The following is a 22,587-nucleotide window of genomic DNA, read 5'->3' as shown; positions in this document are numbered from 1 at the left end:
TACACACTGTAAAGCTCCCTCAGGATTATTTTTCATTTTGGGTTGAACAAAATAAAATGAATTGAATTAACTTGTTGACTAGAGGCATCTGCAACTGAGGGGTGTTCTGCACATTCTGCATCATTGAGTGATGATGAGGGAGACGGAGCTGATTTCAGGTATACGATCCGGATTCAAGTGACTCAGAGCCAGATCTTGTTACACAATCTGAAAATGAAGTGCCAATGATTCAGAAAAATGGTTTACAAACACTAAATTCTAAACTAACTGGTTCATGTTGTGGCTTCACTTATAATTTGATAGTTTATTTTCACAAAATATAATTTATTTTTGTATTCTGTTTTGTATAGGAAAACTGTTTAGTGTTATATTGATATGAATAAATACAAATTAATCAAATTGTGTTGTCCTTGTTAAGGGCTATTGACATGATTGACAACTGTCAACAGTTGATTGTGTGTAACTTGTACTTTTCCAGCGATTAAGTTATCCGTTGAAAAGACGTTTAAAAGACGTCTATGACCCGACGTTGAAAAGACGTTGCAAAATGGTTTAAAAGTGAAAGTTGTTTCAACGTCTATTCGTAGACGTTGAAAAGACGTCTATGTTTAGACCCGTTTTCAACGTGATTTTTAATATCGGTGGTAAACGCACAAATGTGGACGTCATTTCTTTTTACACCTATAAAATAATGCTATAGCACAAAGTAGAGGACGACATTTTACCGTATTAAAAATCACGTTGATATGCGGTCTAAATATAGACGTCTTTTCAACGTCTACGAATAGGCGTTGAAACAACTTTCACTTTTAAACCATTTTGCAACGTCTTTTCAACGTCGGGCATAGACGTTGAAAAGACGTCTTTTCAACCAAAAAATGTTCACTGGGGCTGGTCGAAGGGAACCCGCAGCGCCATCGTGTCATCGCGTACGTTGATGTTGTCCCGCTCGATATTTGTTTTCATTGACGACCTTCAACTGTCACATTTCAAATTATCGTTATCAACGTATTACACGGCGCCCGAGAAAAGAAAGGAATGGTTCAATATTTAAGTCATTACGCGTTTCTTCCAGGGAGTTAAAGTAGATAGATGTCATTAGCAGCCGGTCAGCTTAGCTAACCTCTTGGAAATAGATGGAAAAAGGTCCAAACGTGTAACACGTTTGCCTTTCAGAACATCTTAAAATGTCGTTTAGTTAAACCTAAATATCCATTTTATTGTGAGAAATTGTGAGACTTTTTCTGACGTGAATAAACGTGGTGGAGGTGGTTCAGTTAAATTATTATCTGCAAGAGAAAAACTAGACAATATGGCCATTTTTTAAAATTGTGTTCAATTATTCTTCACTCTTTGGGTTGCTTTATGTAAATGTAATATATGCATTTCAAAGTATAGTTTGACCATTACAAAGCTGAATACATGGTAATTTATCTTGGATCATACACAGATGATGTTTGGAGAAACATGTGTTTACTAGGAAGACACAGGTGTATGTAGAAATAATTGATTTTATTATATACAACGAGTGGAACAGGAGTGTAATTATGACAGTGTTTGCATTGTAAAAGAATTTTATTTAACTGTACCTCAGTACCTGGAATGATACATACTACAAAATCCCAACCAACCTGACACCTAGAACTAATTGTGGAGAGATTTTACTCCTTCAACTCCTTGAGGAGTCTTTGTGATGTGTGAACATACAACATACTACAGGAAGCACAATCACGCGCAGGCACACGTGAACACTACCTGCACGCACCTTACAACCAATCAGAGAAAGATCTCACTCCTTCATCTTCATTGAGCCAGGGTTTCTTGTTTGGCGCCACACAATTTCCTCAAAGAAAGAATTATACTGTATTATTATCATTCAAACATTTATGCTACGTTTTCCAAAAATGTTTGATACTTTTTACTTACTTAACTGTTGGATCATCCTTGACAAAATCACACATTGGGGGGTAGCCTGTCGCCTGTGTGTTCAGATTTGCAATCTCTTGGTTCCAGGCTTCAAAGTCTGATTTTAAATTTGCTTTGTGCCAAAAAAAGAGATTGTACAATTTAGACTCAAACAGTAATTATCATATTTCACCACATGATGGCACTAGCTGTAGCTAATTATTTGTAATGTAATGTGTGTTATGCCTTCAGTTTCTGTGTGTTCCTTCTCCTTGGCGCCCAGCTCCTCTGCTTTAGTTTTCTACAACAACAGTGTGAAAGAATTGTCAGTCAATATGGACATGGAAGTTGTGTTACACAATCAGTGAATATTTACAAAGGAAAAAACATTGTCATTATTGTTAAACGTAAAGTTTGGTATTTAGAAGCTCCCACTTCAGTGACATTGTGTGACATAATCATTTAAAATTACAATTTGGAGTACCTGCTCTGCAAAAAAAGATACCACATTACTTATATATTATCTAATATATTAGTTAATGACTGGTGCATTAATACATCAGCTTCTCCTTGGACCATCAAGGATGACCCAACAGTTAAAGTAAAAAGTATCAAACATTTGTGGAAAACGTAGCATAAATATTGAATGATAATAATACAGTATAATTTTCTTTGAGGAAAATGTGTGGCACCGGGACCACTTTACCAATAACAGTAAATTACTGCTATTTTCCTTCATTTTTGGTGAAGTATGGGAAACCTCTCACTTCTGTTTTTGAATTCTAACAATCTCAGACATTTACAGAGTAACTGCTTACAACCCATAGCCCCTGACATAAAGACAGCTAAATAAAGTGGCATACAGTTGACTCACTACCTTGAAAATGTACTGAAAGTGTGTATAGTTTAGGGGGGGGGGGGGCAATTGGCAGAAATGAACTATAATATCAAAACGTATGTCCTAGTGTATAATGACCTACAAATAAGAATTGTGTTTTTGTTACCTTGCATGAGGCATTTGTGTCTACATACAGAGCTGAGTCTCTAACCAAATACGTTACGCAAATAGTGTCACAATCATCTCTTAGTTCACCTGGAATATTTCCTGTCTCTTCCAGAATTGATAAAAACAAAGAACAAGGCGAAGAGCTATACTCAGTCAAGTCACATCGTCACTTGTATTTCTTCTTTTGAGGAACAGAAAGGAAAACAGTAGAACAAATAAAAACAAACGTTTCACCATTTCTGCTTCACAGGCGGTCATTTCTGTTGTGCTCTTCTCCAAGTCTGCGACGGCTTCGGCCACGTTCTTCTCCTCATCCTCTGCTATTTTATTTCCCTTAATCAGCAGATTTTCAAACTCGACTTTGTCGTTATCTAATTTTGATAGTCGATCATTGAAACTGACCAAATTCGTTGTTTCTATTTCCTTGTTCAAACGGCTCACGACAGGTTGTCGCCCCAGAATAAACCCCAGCACTATCAGGGACACCGAGATGGACACAAGGGCCACAAACCAATGAGTCTGCATTGGAGCTGTTAGGACTTTTACTCTGTGAAAAAAAAGAAAAGAACGAGAGGGATAAACGCAGCTGCAGAAGCAGGGAAGACACATTTTCAGTCAAGATTTGATCCGTCACAGGTGGTAACAATAGTCAGAAAAACTTCCTCCCCTCCGGGTCCTATTCCCACTTACCTTCCGATGCGAAGGTGACTTTCGTTCCTTTCTTCTCGTGATTACAAATCTTTCGCGAAAACTGCGTGGGTGGTCTGCAGACAACCTAACTTTCATTTGATTTGATTTCAGACAATGTCTGGTTACGGTCGTTGGACTTGCCTCCTCCCTCATTTTCAACGAACCGGTTTTATGCTTTACAGCTTCACCGTGAAAACAGGTTGAGTGAGTCACTTGACAATGAGTTGCAAAATGCAACGTGTTTTTACGCGATAGGGAGAGAACCAGTTCCCCCTACAGCACATAAGTCAAACTCGCGGCCCGCGGGCAACACACGGCCCGCCCGGGCGTCCAGTGCGGCCCGCCGCCGGAGTGCGTACGCCTGGTGACAGCCGTCACCGTCAGTCACCGAACCCTCGGCCGTGCCGTTCGCCGGTCGGATCGGCAGCGCCAGCCCCACGTCAGCCATTTGCCGGTCGGACCATCAGCGCGCACAAATACCTGGTTTGACACCCCGCTCTACAGGAAGAAGGCGATGGCTGATTGGAGCTGTGGGATCATGTTCAACTGGAAACTGTTTCAGCGATAAAATAATGAACTAATCGTCCTCCAAGTGTCGATCTGAAAGGTGTATATTGTGTTTACTAAAGGATCAGGAATGTTATGAGGATAATGTGGTATCAAGTAAACAGCTGACAGCGTCTTGGATCTCTTCCAAAACGGATTCATTTTCTGAAGTCTCTGGTTATGCGATCATGTAACCCAATGCCTGTTTCTTAAGATTTGACCCCCAAGCTTGAGGGTCAGGTGGTAATTCAAGTTGATAATGTCTAGTTTGACATTCGTTTAAAAAGCTTTTCAACCTATTCCTTAAAAACTGGGCAAAAATGTATATTTCTTGGGTTGGATTAATTTGGTTAAGATGATCATCGCATCAAGTTGTATTATATTTCATAAGCTTCCTTTAACCTTTCTGCCCAACCATTAGAAAATATGTTATGTGTGGGCATTAATAAAAGCAAACACACTTTAATCAAAGTGTAACCACTTGTACCGCAGGGTGTGGTTATTAACTCTTATGGTTAATTATTTAACAACAACACATTTGCAGGTAACCAAAGTAAGCAGGCTGAGGCAAATCATTCCCCCAGATTACAACTTAAAAAAAGATAATGATACAATGTATTAGACCAACTCCCATGCACTAGGAATTAGAAGAGAACCAAATGGGAATTAATAAACAAATTGAGTGCTAGTGTTGACTAGGCTGCAGTGGAGCAAGAAGGGGGTGGGGGGGGGGGGGGGGGGGGTGGCGGATCTGAGACAAGGGCCCTCACCGGCTGGGGCAATCCATCTTCTGGGTGACTTGATTCTGGAAACTGGTATTAGGTCCTTTGCTGATATTAAGAGCTCCACATGACGTGACAATCTTATTCAGGTGAAGCTCCGCTCTGTCTATACTTATTCATTATATAAACTATTAAACAGAAGCTTTATGCACTCAAAGTAAGACTGAATCTAATGTGACGTCCCATGGAGATACAAGAAAAAAGCTCGAAGTTGTTCTGGTGAGGCTGCAAAGAACCAATAGCAAATCTGCATACTTATCAAACCTATCCTTCATTCCACGTCAGTGTCGTGAACGCAAAGCAAGGACCAGACTTGAGACTTTAATCAAAGCAATATGACAATGTTTATTTGTGACAGGAGTATTCAGTCCTGCAGTCATACGTGCACGGACCTGTTTCAATCTGTCTAGCAACAGCAATGAAAGGGCGCTTAATACAAAGTGCGCTCGGAATATATAGTCTTTAAGAGCATTTTTGATTGGTTCACTATGATGGAGGCTTGTTTATAACCTTCGGAGAGCCCCATTGGAGCACAGGGATGTCCATCCCTTCAGGCTCTCGGATCATCACGTCTCCTGTTGTTCACGAGTTCACTGCATACTTGAGATGGTTTGTGTGTGAGACATGTTAGTCTCAATATTCTGTTTTATCTACAACTGACCCTGGGAGTGCGTGTAGTTCTTTAGCAACAGGTTCACTCCATATTAAGGCTGTTTTGCGTGTGAGCCATGGTCACCCAGTCCCATGTATGGACGTGACCCTGAGAGTGCGTGCAGCCTTTTTATCAACATGTTTGTGTGCTCCATACACAGCCTCCACTCATTATTATTATTCAATTATTGTTCAAGTGTAATTGCCGTCTAGCGTGAGCATGCATGATTATATTTAATCCTCAACATCAGCCACAGAAAAAATGCTAAATAAAGCTTTAAACATATTAAACTTAACTTCATCAGATGTCAGGTGTCAACTGTTCTATAGAACCATGTGTTGTCCTTGATAACTACGATTTCACTCAGGACCCACCCACAACAGGGCACGCCCTGGACTTAATCATCACCAAAAGTCAAAACATTTCCAAGGTCTTTGTGACTGATGTTGCACTCTGCGATCATTTCTGTGTTTTCTTTGAGTGCAATCTCCTTGCACACAAATGTACAAACCGAGGTTTCGACTAAGCGTAACTTCTTTGAGCAAAACAGGGAACTCTTTACTCAGAAGTTGTCCTCCACACCAGCTGTCTCTGGTATCTCGATCAATGAGCTTGTAGATAGCTTCAATTTAAAAGTTAGACATGTTGTTTATGCTGTTGCACCCACTAAAGTGAAGCTTGTCTCTGGTAAGCAAAGGTCTTTTTGGAGAAAGGCCACAGAAGTGTCGAAGAGCTAAGTGCAGGCGGTTAAAAAACAAATCTCTAGGTTCACTGCGACATCTATAAAGACAGACTTTGCAACTATAATGTAGAGCTGAGAAATGCCAGGCAGTCCTTCTTCTCTGACATCATAAGAAAAAATAGAAGCAACACACAAATAATATCCATTCGAATTACATTGACTCAACCATGAATGTCTGGAAGACATTACACAACATCTAAAGTCCTCCTGTTGCTTAGATATTACACCAATATCACTTTTTCAAGAGAATTCTGCATGACAGCTGATCATTTGTACACACATCCCGTCTCTTGGATGTCTTCCCACATCATTTCAACCCCCCCCCCCCCTTTTAATTAAAACTATTCAGAGAAAGCTGATATTCTACAAACAAACAACTTATTGGACGTAAATCCTACTTGAATGAGCGAGAATACTTGTGTGTGTGACTAATGACACATCAGATCTATTACATCTTCCATGCTGACATGAGCCTGTTCCAACAACATATTGTTATCTAAAATGTGCCCTTGCAAGTGAAAGACATGCCACGATGGAAGTGAGCAACAGTTTGTAAAACTGTCCTCTCACTTAAGTACAAAAATAAGAGGAGCAAATCATCTGCAGCGTCGTCATACAAAGTTTGGTTGAATTGCCGGGTGCAGAGTGCAGGCATTTGGTCATACAAAGGATGAAACGGTTTGCAAGCAGTTTAGGTTGTTCCAAGTTTATTGTGACTCTTTGTTTCTTTCCTTAAGTAAAGAGGAGGTCCGCTTGTGGCTTCGGGAGCAGCTCAGAATCTTAACATTCAGTGTCTCTTTTAAATATTATATTTCTTTATACATCACTATTATGCAATACAATAACTTTACAGGGAGGATTTCTCTCTTTCTCTCTCTCCAGATACCTCTTCTTTCAAAGAGGTATCTGCCTTTATTATCTCCATTGTAACATGCACTTACAGTAAATGTAACCTTATTGTTAAGTGCAATAAATCGTTATAACCCCCCGACCAGCTTGCTAGACTTCTAGAATCTCTTGGAGACATCAAAACATGGATGACCTGTAACTTCCTGATGCTAAACTCGGGAAAAAAAGTTATCTTGATGGGCCCAGAGCGCCTTCGAAGTCAGCTGTCACATGATACAGTCTCTATGGATGAAATTGCTCTGGTATCCAACAGCACCGTCAAGAAGCTTGGAGTTCTCTTCGACCAGAATATGTCCTTCAACTCTCATATAAAAAAGACTTCAAGGCCTGCCTTTTTTCATCTACGTAATATATCGAAAATCAGGAACTTCCTGTCTCAAAGTGATGCAGAAAAACTAGTTAATGCTTTTGTTACTTCTAGACTGGATTACTGTAATTCTTTGTTATCAGGCTGCTGTAAATCTCTCAAGCCTCTACAGTTGATTCAGAATGTTGCAGCACGTGTATTAACAAGGACTAAGAAAAGGGATCATATTGTTCTTTTATTGACTTCTCTGCACTGGCTCCCTGTTAAATCAAGAATAGAGTTTAAGGTACTTCTCCTCACCTACAAGGCACTTGCTGGTGAGGCACTGTCTTATCTTAAAGAGCTTGTTACACCGTATTGCCCTACAAGGCATCTGCGCTCTATAGATGCTGGGTAACTTGTGGTTCCTAGAGTTTTAAAAAGTAGGATGGAAGCCAGAGCCTTCAGTTATCAAGCTCCTCTTTTGTGGAACCAGCTTCCACTTTCCTCTTTGATATCGCTTATGGGGCGGCTCAGGTTAGCCTGGACCGGCCCATGGGCTAGATGCTGCCCACTTTGATCTGAGTGTTTTGGGACAGAGGATGTTGCATATGTACAGACTGTAAAGCCCTTGGAGGAAAATTTAATTTGCGATTTTGAGCTATAAAAAAGAGAAAGAATTGAATTGAATACCCGATTATTTAAAGAAACTGATCACGTTCAGATTTGTGTTTTATGCATCACAATACAAAACCTGCTGTATGTGTGTGTGTGTATTTGTCACATATATTTGTGCCAACTTATTGAATTGTGATCCTGCAGAATGAATAGAACAATCAGATAAAGTCTCTATCTTTTAACATCGCACCAAACACAACATTGGAACAATTAAGAAACAACACCACAGCACGTCACAATAGACCAGGACAGCAGAACAGAGCCTTGCTTGATCAATGTGAAATAAGTCAAGCATTTGATAGCATTGAGAGTGAAGCATTTAAACAACTCACACCCTCTCATTATTCTTACAGGTGGTGACCGAGCTGCCACAGAGTCAACAAATAAATCACACTTGTTGAATGTTTTACAGTCACACTTTGAAGTCACATTGATGGGCTCAAAGCCAGTGAAGCAATAACATATCACAATGGTCACGCAGGGAGTGTAGGAGTCAAACTAATCTGTATAAAATGTACAGCAGTCTCACATCCCGTTTTAGGTGCTTTTCCTTTACCCTTTTACTGGGATTTGCTGGTTCTTTGCTAATTTGTTTCACTGCAATTAACGTGTTTATGAGCTGGTGGGATACAATCAACTTCATTAAATATCATCTGTCTCCCAGTTAACAAAGGGTTTAAAAGAAATGTGTCACATGATGCTGTATTTGCTCAGTTCTGAGAAAAGCCATGTAAAGATGCTGATTGGTCCATTGGTGGAGGTCAAAAAGTATTTAAGGGTGCTCAGATCCTGCACCTAAACCCCCGGATGACTTTTGAAAAGCTCAGGTGAATGTTTTAAATAACTGACGAATTAAACAAGATACTAATTTGTTCTTTAGCTATTTTCGTCAAATGTTTTTATGTTCATTTTGTTTTTAGATGTAAAAATTAAAACTTAAATGAGGCTTGCAACATTATGGTATTTAGATGTGTTTACATGCAAGATTAAACATTAAAAAGGTACAATTTTCCTGACTTATTGGTTTCTTTTTTGGTAGTAGGTCCTCTCCACTGACAAACATGGGTTTGTTTGTTGCAATCTTTTCAGTTCTCCTACTGAGTGGTAAGTTATCCCGCATTGTTTTTAAACAAATAATATTTTTCTTATTAATGATTGATAGACATGAATGTGAGTTAAATTAGATTACAACCAAAGTTAAAGAAACAGCTTGGACTGCAGAATATCTCAAAACATGTATTTGTCGGCTATTAATATTAAAATATCTAGTGACAATGTGAACATTAATTCTTTGAAGATTTTTATGTAATGCCTTCTGTCACATACCAAAAGGGACTCAAACAGGTCAATAACAATCAATATTGTTATGGGTTTGTATTTAATAGTTGCAGAAATGTATGCAATGAAATGTTTAAGCACATTTGGCAGAAACTAACTTCTAAACCTCTTCCAGGATTTTGCAGAGGAGGACCAACGACTTTAACACCACAGTCGAGCACCTGCTGGGTCATGGGCCCCCTCTTCTACACCTTTGATAACTATCATTACAGCTTTACGGGCAACTGCACCTACACCCTGGCAAAGAACTGCCATGTTGATGACACGCTCCCGGCTTTTGAGGTGCAGACCAAGAACATGAACAAGGGAAGCGTCCAAGTTCCGACGGTAGAGGCGGTCACAGTCAATGTCTACGGGATCAACATCAATATAGTTCGCTTTGAGTCGGGTGTTGTCCGGGTAAGTCCGTCAGTAGTGTTGCACTGGGACTTTTGTCCTGCAGTGTCACTGTCTGAATGCATGCATTGTATGGTCAACACTAGACAAATGTTTTGATTCATTTTTTTGCTGCATGGGATCCATTACTTTTAATTTGTTAATCATCTGGAGATGCATCTGATAGATTATCAGATTTTTACATTATAGTATTAAAAAGCTTAGTTATATGACTAAAAAATGGACTTTAGAGAAAGCTTTGGTTCCGACATTTATATGCCGGGAAATAGTGAGTGTCAAAATGAAGAAAAAAAATTAAATTTTAAACTTTAAACTATTTTAAATGGTGGTGTTTTGAGGTGACGTCAACTTTTTAAAAGTCCAGGTACAATCCTCCAATTCACTCGTTCTGAGTCCAGACCTAGTTCCATTGAATTTCATTTAAATTTCTAGTTTTGGAGAAATTTGTCTATGCATCAAACAAATCAAAAAGAACAGAAGCAATGGAAATATCTTTGACAGTTGCAATGTGGTGACTATATGTTCAAACATATTGTCATGCAAAAAGTGCTATGCAAGTAAAATTGGACGTATTTTCAGGTGAACTATCAAAAATGGAATCTCCCGATCGACTTGAACAACGGCCAGGTGAAGCTTTTCCAGAGAGGTCTGTACGTCATCGTGGAGACAGACTTCGGACTGACCGTGCAGTACGACTGGAACGAGAACCTCGCCGTCACCGTGCCCGGCCTCTTTGCCGGCAGCGTGTGCGGCCTGTGTGGCAACTTCAACAACCAAGCGGACGACGATCTCACCACTCCCAGCGGCTCAGTGGCAGGAAGTGTTGCAGCGCTGGGGAAGAGCTGGAGGGTTCCCGGCGCCGCAGACGATGCCAGTTGCCAAGATGGATGTGGGGACCAGTGTCAAAGTTGCCCTCTCAGTGAAGTGCAAAAATTAGAGAAGCAAATCTTCTGCAGCGCCCTCCCGCAAAATTTTGTTCAACTTCTGGGTTGTCAACCCGACATTGATACCGAGATCTTTACAAGCAACTGCATGCTGGACCTGTGTAAGGGCGAAGCTGTGAACACGTATCTCTGCAAGACTGTTCAAGGCTACGCTGAAATCTGTCAGAGGTCCGGGGCCAAAGGCACAAATTGGAGGGAATCGACTGAATGTCGTGAGTAATCCAAAGTGTAAAAATCATATTCAAAATACATGCTGATAAATGCAGTGGGGGAAAAGGAACTTTACATTGTAAATACAGTACATTACTTAAGTACTGTGTTTAAGTACACATTTAAAATACTTACACTTTATTGTTGTCTTTTCTATTCAGGCCACTTTCGTCTTCTACTTTATAACATTTTGTAATACCATAATATAGTAGTAGGTACTTTAATGAACTTTACTGCTGTTCTGTTAAATCATTTTAATTATTTTTTTATGAATGTCTTTTGATTAATCCAAAATGATGACAATCTCCACCTCAACCAACAAAAGTGAAATCTTGTTTTTTGTTAATGTATGAGTAATACTAATTTAAGTCTAATAATATTATGCTCACAAAGGCCATGATTCGATTTATAATCCTTTTGATTTAATGCTTTAAGTACATATTACTGTTTTTACTTCTACATACATTTAAAAAGTAACTTCTTCCATGTTTCAAACTTGCACCAGGTGTATTTCTAACATTGTTACTTTTATTTAAGGATTTTTATATATCCTATATCACTGGATACATGTGAATAACTGGATTGCTCTCATTTTGTCTCTACAGCTACACCCATTTGCCCAGAAAACAGTCACTACGAGTTCTGTGGGAGTGGCTGTCCGGCCACATGTGCAAACCAAAACACTCCCACAAAATGTAACGCCACCTGTGTGGAGACGTGTGTCTGTGATGACGGCTTCATACTCAGCGGCACCAAGTGCGTCCCCACAGCTCAGTGCGGTTGCATGTATGAGGGTCACTATGTGGAAGCCGGAGGCTCCTTCTGGGGCGGAGAGGACTGCACCAACCGCTACACATGCTCCGCTGGTGGAGGATTGTCCTCCAGTAAGACCAGCTGTCCCGCTGGGCAGCAGTGCCAAGTGGTGGAAGGAATCAGAGGTTGCTACGCTGTTAACTACGCCACATGTATGGTATCTGGTGACCCACATTTTGTGACCTTTGATGGGGATCGCTACAACTTCCAGGGCACTTGTGCGTATCAGATGGCTGCCGTCCTTTCCAATCAAACCACACTGGAACATTTTAGCGTTGTGTTGCAGAATCAGGGTCAAAATAAGGAGATTGGGTCTGTTGTCCAGCTGGTAGAGGTCAAAGTGGACGAATACACAATCGTCATAAGCAAAGACATCCCTGGCGCTGTTATGGTAATCTATATATTGACTATAAACGATCATGCTTGTAGGGCTGCAACTAATTATTCATAATTTTTAAATAATCAATTACTTTCTCATTACTTTCTCTTTCATAATTAATCGATTGTTTAGTACATAAAACACCGGGAAATTATCCCCATTAAAACTCAAAAAATCCCAATGCGACGTCATTGAAAGTGTTCTTCTTTCAACCAGCTTTTAAAAACACAAATATGTATTCAGTTATACCGTTTGAGTGTCAAAATTGGTCTCAATTGACTAATTGAATAATTTATTCATTAATTGCAGCTTTACATGTATTTTTGTAATTCGAGGAATCAATCATTAAATGTACAAATTAATTCTATTTTTCTATTATCTATTTAAGGTAAATGGCGAGCTCTCCAACATCCCTTTGAGGCTGAACAGCAATAAAATCAATCTTTACCCAAGTGGTTGGTTTGCTGTTATAGAGTTGGACTCCGGAGTAAAAGTTTACTATGACTGGAACAGTGTAGCAGTCATCACTGTCCCCAGTGCATATATGGGCGCAATGCAAGGTCTTTGTGGCAATTACAACCTCAACCCCAAAGATGACATGCAGATGAGAGATGGGAAACAAGCCACCAGTTCTGAAGAGCTTGGTCAAAGCTGGAACGTAGCCACATTCCCTGGCTGCGTGGACGGCTGCAGCGGCCCCTGCCCCGGCTGTGACGCCACTCAGAAACAAACCTACAACACTAACAGTTACTGTGGCCTCATCAGCGACCCCGCAGGCCCGTTCCGTGACTGCCACTCCATGGTCGACCCAGCGGGCTTCCTCAGCGACTGCTTGTACGACGTCTGTCTTTACCAGGGCAGCGGTAACATGCAGTGCAAGACTTTGACCGCCTACACGGCCGCCTGCCAGCTGAAAGGTGCCACAGTGTACTCCTGGAGGGCAGCTCAGTTCTGTGGTGAGTTACTATTTATACAATTCTTTGGGTTTTCTTGAACCATTGCACTGCTAAAATATTTCTGACCCTGCCTTCTTTCTAGATCGTCAGTGTCCATCAAATAGCCACTATGTGCTCTGTGGCAGCAACAGCCTCAAGTCATGTCAGAAAGAGCCAAACTATGGCGCTCCGTGCATGGAGGGATGTGTGTGTGATGAGGGCTACCTGCTGAGTGCGGGTGAATGTTTGCCTGCCGACCAATGTGGCTGCACGTTTGAGGGGAAATACTATGCGCACGGACAGGTCTTTTACCCTGATGCTCTTTGCCAACAGAAATGCACCTGTAACGGCACAGTAAGTAAGAAAGTATGAACGGAGAGTTTGAAGTTTTGAGTTTTCTGGGTTTATTTTGCCAAAATTGTTGTTACATTGAGAATTTATGTTTATGCTCACAACATTTTCCAGAATGACCAAGTGAGTGTGTCTTTCATATTAGATGCAGTGTGAGCAGTCCTCTTGTGGCAAAAATGAGAAGTGTGAGATGAAGAATAACGTGAGATCATGTCAGCCTTTGAGAAACGGACTTTGCTCCATCTCTGGAGATCCACATTACAACACCTTTGATAACACCACCTACGACTTCCAAGGCACCTGCACCTACGTCGCCGCTGAAAGCTGCCACCTGAGCGGCACGCAGCTTCCCACGTTCTCTGTTGCGGTGGAGAATGAGAAGTGGTATGATTTATCTGATAACCCCAAGGTTTCAGTGACAAAAATGGTAGCGGTGGATGTTTACGGAACAGTCTTGATCCTTCGCAATAATGATATTAATATGGTTTGGGTAAGTAATCATTTAAAGATGCGATAACCATACTTTACACTGAGAATTATTTAAATGTTAATGAGAAAACAAAGTGAATGTGAATTAAGTCATTCTTGTGATGGACCTATGGAGAATCATCACTTCAATCTGCAGATCCGTTTGGACATCCTGCTTAATTTGTACTTGTACTTTGCACCATCTAGGCTCACTATCAATGCTAGATGTCAAAACAGCTCCAATAAACTCTCTGTGATCTACCTGCTCAAAATCAAACCAGCCAGATGAAGTCCAGAAACACAGCTATATAATTGCATTGAAAGTTTGCCATATGCCAATGCAAACAAAACAGCTATTGCTGGTTTGGGTTCTAAAATTGAGTTAAAGAACTGCAGAAATTATGACAACAATAAGTCAAGGCAGGCATTAATGTGTATAAATGAATAAGAAATGTATGTGAGAATAAATGATGAGCACTCAAATTCTTGCTTTCTATTTCTGCAGGTAAATGGGATCCTATATCGCCTCCCGCTAAACCTCAACAATGGTGCAGTGCAGGTTTATCAGGATGGGGATAATGATGTCATAAGTACCGACTTTGGTCTAAGGGTCACATATGATCTGGTCTACCACGTAACTATCACTGTCCCCGGAAACTACATTGAAAGAACATGTGGCCTGTGCGGCAATTTTAATGATGACAAAGCAGATGAGTTCCAGCTGCCGGATGGAAATTTGACCAAGGACTTCCAGACGTTCGGAGCGGCGTGGAAAGTGCCCGTGCCTGGAGCGGTCTGTGAAGATGGCTGTATTGGCGACCAGTGCCCCAAATGTGACGTTTCTAAAGAAGCTGCGATAAAGGCAAAGTGCTCAATTATCCAAGACACCAAAGGTCCATTTGCCGCTTGCCATGATGTCCTTGATCCCACCTCCTACTTACGCGATTGTGTATATGATGTTTGCATGTCTAATAATGAGGAAAGCATGCTGTGTCACAGTATCACTGCATACATGTCAGACTGCCAGGGGCTGGGCGTGAATATTGGGAACTGGAGAAATGCTTCTTTCTGCCGTGAGTCTGCACATTTGTATTATTCCTTGTACACTCTAATCTTTAACTCTACATCTGGTCGAAGTTTTCTGTAAAAAATCCCAATAACTCCTATTATTTGATTACAGCTTTCACATGCAGTGCTGGCAGCCATTATGCCACCTGTGCAATCCCTTGTATGTCTTCATGTCCTGGTCTCAAAGGCATTGTCACATGCACAAAGACTTGTTCTGAGGGTTGTGTCTGTGATAAAGACTACCTCTACAATGGAACTGGCTGCGTGCGCAGTGACCAGTGCAGCTGCTATTACCAAGGCCAAACCTACATGGTGAGAAGGTGGTATATTATAATTTTTCAGGTAGACTGAGGTATTCTGCTGGAGTGAACCTGGATTTGTTTAATTTTTACACCGCAGCGGATATTGTAATCAATATTGTACACTGCAAAAATGCAAGGCCCCATTAAGACACCAAATAAATGTACTCCTTATTTTTCTCTCAGTGATATAATAAATATAATCTATAATTGATGCTTACTAGGACAGAAACGATGGATGGGCTGTATGATGTGTTTCCTTTCTTCTGCCATCACCTTAAACTTTGTCCCTTTTTCAGGTCAGAAAATCTCAGCTGTGCATGAATAGGAAAGAAAATGTTTGCGCCCCGCAAAGGTGCCCGTTAGGCGGCGTTAACCATTAACCAAAACCACGGTGTTTTGTTTCAGATTGGAGATCCCATTATAACAGATGACTGTCACAGGATTAACACTTGTCAGGCCTCTGGAGTAGTGCTGTCACAAAACATGTCCTGCAACTCCAATGAGAGATGCCTGGTTGAGAAAGGCGTGATGGGCTGCCACCCGATACGTTGCCGTCTGGGCGCCAATGGGACCCTCACTGAATTCAATGGTACGGCTGGTTTGATTACAGTGCCAGGAGCCTATGAGATCATCAAGAGCTGTGATGTCAGTTCAACATCCGGCTGGTTCAGGGTGGTGGTGAAGTTGGAAACGTGCACTCCTGGTGTCAACACAATTGTAGCTGTTTATGTGTTCTCCAATGAAAGGATGATCACGGTCAACAGCAAACATGACATCTGGGTAAGTGTCTGGACAAAGATATGACATTGATATCACTTTAAAACAGGATTGTTATGATAAAGCCTTCAATCTGTCTTCACAGATCAATGGAAGACCGTTGACTCAAACCACTTTCTCCCAGGACAATCTGAAATTGGTTGTTTCTGACAATACCGTGACAATTAGCAGTTCCAACCTTCAGGTGCTCTTTAGTTCAACTAATGATCTCACGATTAATGTCAGTGACAACGCATCGGTATGTGGGGCATGTGGAGCGATAAAGCCTCCTCCCGCAAAGCAAAGAGGCCTGAAAGAAAAAACACTGGTCTCTTTTCTTGGGACGGGATCTGCGTCACTGAACATTGGTCAGTGGACGGCTCCTGATTTCCCCCAATGGTAAGCAGCAAAAACAAAGCCTTTAATTAATGACTGATTCTAGGAGGACCTAAACATAAACACATTTTTCTATAAAAGAAAAATGTATGTATATATATATTTATATATTCTGTCACGTCCGTAGAATCCTTGATGATCAGATGATTATTATTGTCATTTTGCTTACGTTTTTAAAAATATTTCTGTTTCTTTTTCAGTGGTTTTTAAATTTGAGTCCTGCCAGCTTTCTATCAACTTCATTAATCAACACCCTTCAGCACATCATTGATTCATGAAATGATTTCAATTCATATAGAGAATACAGTATACTTGTAAATCCAATTGCTTGTTTCCTCTCAATTGTAAAAAATTGTTTTGTCAAACATCTGCAATAATAAAAAAAGAAGAATACTGAGATTTTGCTTTGTAATGTATTTTGAAATAAAAATTATTATACATTTTACTGTGGAAACCAAAATTGTTTTTTGATGTCTGATTTCTTATCTGTTAAGCTTTTTACTTAAAGTATATCTGTAAAGTATTAATTTTTTCCCTCAGTGATATGTTTTTTGTACACTAAATAATATATGATATATCACACAATGAAAAAAATGTAGCAATATATGTTTGAAATGTTAAAAAAGAAAAATAATAACCTCAAATAGTTACACTACTAATGACGGTTGCAATTGTTTTCTGAAACGCATACTCCCAACCAGCAAATAAACAACAAGGCTTTATTTTTTTCACTTTATTATGTTAACACTGACACGGCTTTGTAAAAAAGAGACGCAGATTTTTTCTACTGCATTGAACTGTGGGTATTTTTGATCCCTCAGCTCACTACAAAAAACACAAATAAGAACATACATCAATTGTTCATGTCCTATTGTAACTATTTCTTAACTATTTCTTATGGTTTCTTTACTTGACTGATCGTTCAAACCTTGGACTTATATATATATATATTGCATGTGTGTGGATATATTCAATAGAAAGACAGGATTCTAATGAAGAAATAGAGGAAATTAAGTCCCCAAACAATCACTTACCATGCTTGTTGTTTTCGGAGCCCAATGTCTTGACTCCAGACACATTCGGCATGTATGTCGTGTATGTGTATTTAGTCTCGTCCTCCACCACCACAGAGAGGGCTCTGAGCCACAATTTAGCCGCAGTGTAGATGCCTTGGAAGTCATAGACAGGCCAGCTGGAAACTCAGGTTTCATGTCCCCAGCTGAAAAGGTAAAATATAGTAGTTACAGGAATGTAGCCCTTTATGTTCTTACTAAGAAAAAAAGTAGTAGAAATGGTTTATTTGCATTTTCACTGTTGGAAATTATTAATCTTATTTTTTATTTTTACATAAAAAAAGCTCTAGTAATAGAGATGGCTTAAGTCAGAGTCAATACATTTTTTAATAATAAATAATGACTAAAAAGTGTTTTTACTGACAGTCTGATGGCATCCAATTCTGTCCCTTCCTTTAATGTTTACCTTTGTGCAAAACCATTTGTTCATTGCAGATACTGAACAGAAGTATTCTTTACTGAGCTGGAACACAATGACTCTTTTGCTTTGGCGTCCCTTTAGTGCAGCCATAGAGATTGGTTGTAAAATAATAACATTTCAGTTCTCAGGGTTTCTGCAGACAAAGCATCTGCTGCAATTGCAAAAATGTGTTTTGAGTTTGACAGTTGGTGAGTTCTCCATTTTATTTCTATAACAACTTGAATAAAAGCGGCCAAGATGAAAAAAAGCACCTTGCATACTGCAGAACAAAATAAATATATACAGTATACAGAATATACAGTGAAGCAACACTTACATACAGTAGATGAGAAAATAATTTGAAATGCACTGAGTCACTATTTGACGTAAACTGCATTTGTTATAACAGAGCTTTTAAAGGGTGATAAAGGTACTATTTCTGAAGTCTCACCACAACTAACATTGAAATATAAAACACACCTATCTGATAATGACGGACCCTTATGCATATCTTCAAAACAAATTGATAGCACATCTTAAACAATGATGTTTTTAATGCCTATAATATGATGACAAAAAAGGGTAGTGATTCAATTCCACTTCCTCAACAACACAACTGAAAGCTTTGAATGATGATTGGGAGAGAACATTTTGAATACTAGGAAGTAAAAAAAAACATTCGTGATTCACTCATTTCCCACAAGAACATTGTTCATTCCTTTCACACGAAGAAAGTCAAAACACTGTTTGTGAAAACAACATGAGACGAGATGTCCTCCTTTTACTGGTTGTTATCTGTATCTATAGCAGATAAAAGAAAGCACTCAAACTGTCCTTGAAGATGTGCTGTGGGAGTTTAGTGGTCAATCCTCGGATCGGCATCAGAATGTGCTTTGAAGAGTTCCAGTCTGTTCCATGTTTTTTCACATCTTATCTAGTGAGCAAACACCTCACTGACTCACTGACTACTCAAACAAATGCTCAGTTAAAATCTCCCCTTTAGCGTTCAACAACTTATTTTTAACAGTACTTTTTTCAGAAAAGACATTTTAACTTCCATCTCTCAGGGTTCAGAGATGGATGTTTTAGTTTTGGAAGCTTAGAAGCAAACTTCTCAGCTTTCATCCATCGCAATGCTGAGTTGTGTTTTATCACAGTACTTCTCACATTTTATGATGCAAAAAGTCAATCTAAGGCATTGTACCCTCAGTGTGGGGAGTGTTATTCTGCAGAGGGACCATTGTGACATATGTTTGCCTGCTGTACAAAGCACTTTCAGCATCCTTACCGTAGTGGCGGGTCTGTAATTGACTCCAAGCTGATCCTCAGAAGGAACTTCTACTCCAGCATAAGTAAACACGCCCCTCAGCACGCTACTCACTTATGTGTTATATTTGTTTTAATTATGTTTCGTAGGACTGGGAATGGGCTCAACATTTTCTGGCTACTGTGTCACAAAACATTACGCTGATGAACTGTAATTGTTGACACATGCATGAGCAGATATCACTAAGGTTTATATCTTGACAGCTCACAACACTATGTTCCCCCCACACACACGCCCACACAGTCTCTGAACAATTGCAATTCCCCACTTCCGAGCATTTCCCGCTCCAGCCTCCCTCCCTTTACCCAATATAAGCTGTTTGGATCTGGATCCAGTCACAATATCTCTGAACAACTCAAGCTGCAGCTAGACAACACACAGTCATGATTTCCCTCGGAGAAGTCACAGGATTTTGGATAATCGCACTACTGACTCTTCATTGTGCAGTTGTAGGAGGTAATTTCTTGGAGATACTTAATGACTTTATACTCTTGTACTTTTCTAATCGCGATGCCGTTAACCTGTGTGTTGCTTTCTGCCGTTTGCCCACAGAGACCAAAAGAAACATTCTCAATGAGCCTAACGTGCCTTTCCCACCTGCCTGTCCCACTGCCGAGAACCTCGCTGCCGTCTGCCATCAAGGTCAAGGCCGTCCCAGATACCCAGCCAGCTTCTTCCCAAAATCCCGGGTCAGTCACTTCCGCCGCCGTGGAAACGCCATCAACCGTCTGGAGTCGTGGTTCACTTTGTGCTGCAGCGGACAGAGCGACCAGATCCTCTGCTGCGCCAAACAAGCTGTGAGTCTCTGTCTGTGTTTTACAAACTCTTTTTATGAAAAAAGACAGAGACAGAATTGTATTTAACATGAGGAAGCATGACTGGTAACAAGATACAGAAGGACTCTTTATAAGTAATTAAATATAGAGAATTTTGCAATTATCTACAAGAATCAACTAAGTTGTTTGGTATTAATATTTAGATGATTTTAGCTGCTTGAAAAGTACAGCTAGAACAATATTCACAAATGATATTATCTTTTGTCATTTTATGTTTCTGTGAGGACCTCAACATAATAATATATTAAATGCATACTTTCTCTAATGCACCACCACCAACAAAATACCTTCTGTAATAACTACCAATATCTTACTGAATATTAACATAAATATGATTTAATTAATTAAATATATAACTATGACAATCATAAAATTAATGAAAGTCATAATAAAAAACACAGGTTACATTTATTGGATATTCATTTTATATATCGATTTTGAGATAAATGGTGACAAAAGGACCTCAGTTCACCTGTCTCTCTTTAGTAGCCTACCTAGTATTCTAAATACAAATACCAAGGAATATATTTAACTGTATAAACTAAAAGTAGTTAAGACTTGTGAGGAGGAAATTTGCATTTGACAGAGAGACAAAATACAACATGGTGACCTTTTGTACCCTTTTCTTACAGTGGAAACAAACCTTGAAGCAGTTCTGCATGGAAGAGTATTCCACCATGACGAACGCGTACGTGTGCTGTAGAAAGAAAGGAGCTGCTCGGTGGGCGTGCTTCAACAGTGATCTGCCGAACCCAAACTATGACCCGCAACTGGGCTACATTGCACCGGCTATCCCCGCGCAGCCAAGATTGGCCTTCAATGCATCTGCCTGCTGAAGTTACAGAATAGTTAGCTCAACGTGTGATACACAGCAAATTTCAGAGTTAAATTGACTCTATAAGCTGGTGTTTATATTGTCCCAATCTAGTCAGTGTTAAATCAACACTCAACAAATTGTTAACAATTTAACTCGGAATTAGTGTCAAAAATAAGTGTCAAATACAACGTAATTTAGCTAAAGTAACTTACATTGCATTTTTAACATGTGGTGTTTACATTATATCCCAGGGAGCATTTAGAGGTTAGGTGTATTGCTCAGGGACACTTTGCCATGGGACATGGAGCAGCCAGGGTTCAAACCACCAAACTCATGGTTCCCAGCTCACCCTCTCCAATCCATGCGCCACAGTACGTAGAGTTAAGCCCTGCACCAAGAAGTGTGACACTGTACAGTTACATTTTAAACCTATCAAAGAGTTAGTTGTTGCAAATGAATCTGATGTTGACACTGAATAATTAATCCAACTCTTTCTTACAATTGACTCTGTAAGAGTTTGCAGTGTGATTTCAACTCTACACTTCAACAGTTTTGCCCAAAACTGGAAAATTAACTCTAAGAATTTGCTGTGTATGCTGAGCTAAAACTGACAGAGCATGCTGGTGGTGTTAATGCTCAGTAAGGATGTGAACAGCTGAAGTCAGTTTATATTTTGGCAACTCTGTATTTTAAGCTTTGTTATGACAACGTGAAACAGGTTTTTTAATCGCATTTTTACACATGTTCACAGTTGTTCGCATTTTCTAACATGTACTAGAGTAGTATTTCTTAAGTAAATAAAGGCTGAAATAAAGACATTACACTTCTCATATGCTTTTTGTTGCTGAACAAGCTACTGTGTAACAATAATAATGGACTTGACATACGTTTGGAGAAACAAAAGACAGCTTCAAATGAGAAAACAAGTTCAGTTGTTCAAGACTTATAATGATGTGTCTAAAGTCACTGGAGATTGCTATTGGATTTAATATTTGAAATGTTCACATTTTAAATATCTCAACAACACTGCAATGCTGTATAGTTAACATTCATGGAAAAAATGAGATTTAACCTTGAGAAAACCTTCTCCCCTAACTAACTAGTTGAATTCAGTGTGTATATATATATATGTATATATATATTGTTTTACTCAACAAGGATGAACTATTTGATTAGACTAATCACTGCGCAAAATACAGCACCAGATAGACAACGCTGTATTATATATATATATATATATATATAGTTAGGAGAGAAACGCACATCTGATTTGATCATCTTTGCTGTACAGCCAGCCGGTAACTGAGGTCCAGACATCTGTAATTATTTATTAAAAAGCCCACTGTCTCTTTGTATCTGAATGACAAGAAACAGCTGACAGACATTAATACTTGGTTATTTGTAGAGTATTTAATGATATTTTCTCAAATTAAATATGTATGGCCAAGTGGATCACTTTAACAGAGGTGGTTAAGTTTGTTTGGAAATCAACACACAAAGAGAAAGTGAGATTTATGCCTCTTTAAAAAAAATCTGTTATTATTAGCTTTGTAATTAAAGTAGATTTAATCGGTGAAATGTT

At 39.5% G+C, this 22,587-nt stretch overlaps 2 protein-coding genes across 3 annotated transcripts; both read left to right on the top strand.

The window, feature by feature from the left end:
• Positions 1-8,964: 8,964 nt before the first annotated feature.
• Positions 8,965-16,818, top strand: LOC119218741 (IgGFc-binding protein-like). Its single transcript, XM_037473346.2, has 13 exons — positions 8,965-9,023; positions 9,239-9,300; positions 9,650-9,933; positions 10,510-11,086; positions 11,690-12,288; positions 12,665-13,232; positions 13,315-13,565; positions 13,708-14,052; positions 14,536-15,103; positions 15,211-15,410; positions 15,806-16,180; positions 16,263-16,555; positions 16,753-16,818. The coding sequence occupies exons 1-13, from the start codon at positions 9,004-9,006 to the stop codon at positions 16,760-16,762; spliced, it is 4,152 nt and encodes a 1,383-aa protein (XP_037329243.2). The 5' UTR covers positions 8,965-9,003; the 3' UTR covers positions 16,763-16,818.
• A 2,843-nt stretch (positions 16,819-19,661) lies between these two features.
• Positions 19,662-21,823, top strand: LOC119218828 (extracellular matrix protein 1-like). Of its 2 annotated transcripts, none has more exons than XM_062558685.1 (3): positions 19,662-19,808; positions 19,905-20,041; positions 20,821-21,823. In XM_062558685.1, the coding sequence occupies exons 1-3, from the start codon at positions 19,736-19,738 to the stop codon at positions 21,022-21,024; spliced, it is 414 nt and encodes a 137-aa protein (XP_062414669.1). In that variant the 5' UTR covers positions 19,662-19,735; the 3' UTR covers positions 21,025-21,823. The 2 variants fall into 2 exon arrangements, with proteins under 2 accessions (XP_062414669.1, XP_037329453.2); XM_037473556.2 differs by having other exon boundaries at positions 19,663-19,808; positions 19,905-20,149.
• Positions 21,824-22,587: the final 764 nt, after the last annotated feature.

Source organism: Pungitius pungitius, chromosome 17 (genome assembly GCF_949316345.1).
Source record: "Pungitius pungitius chromosome 17, fPunPun2.1, whole genome shotgun sequence".
NCBI lineage: Eukaryota > Metazoa > Chordata > Actinopteri > Perciformes > Gasterosteidae > Pungitius > Pungitius pungitius.
Note: the sequence above shows the minus strand (reverse complement) of the source record. Positions and strands in the feature narration are given on the sequence as shown.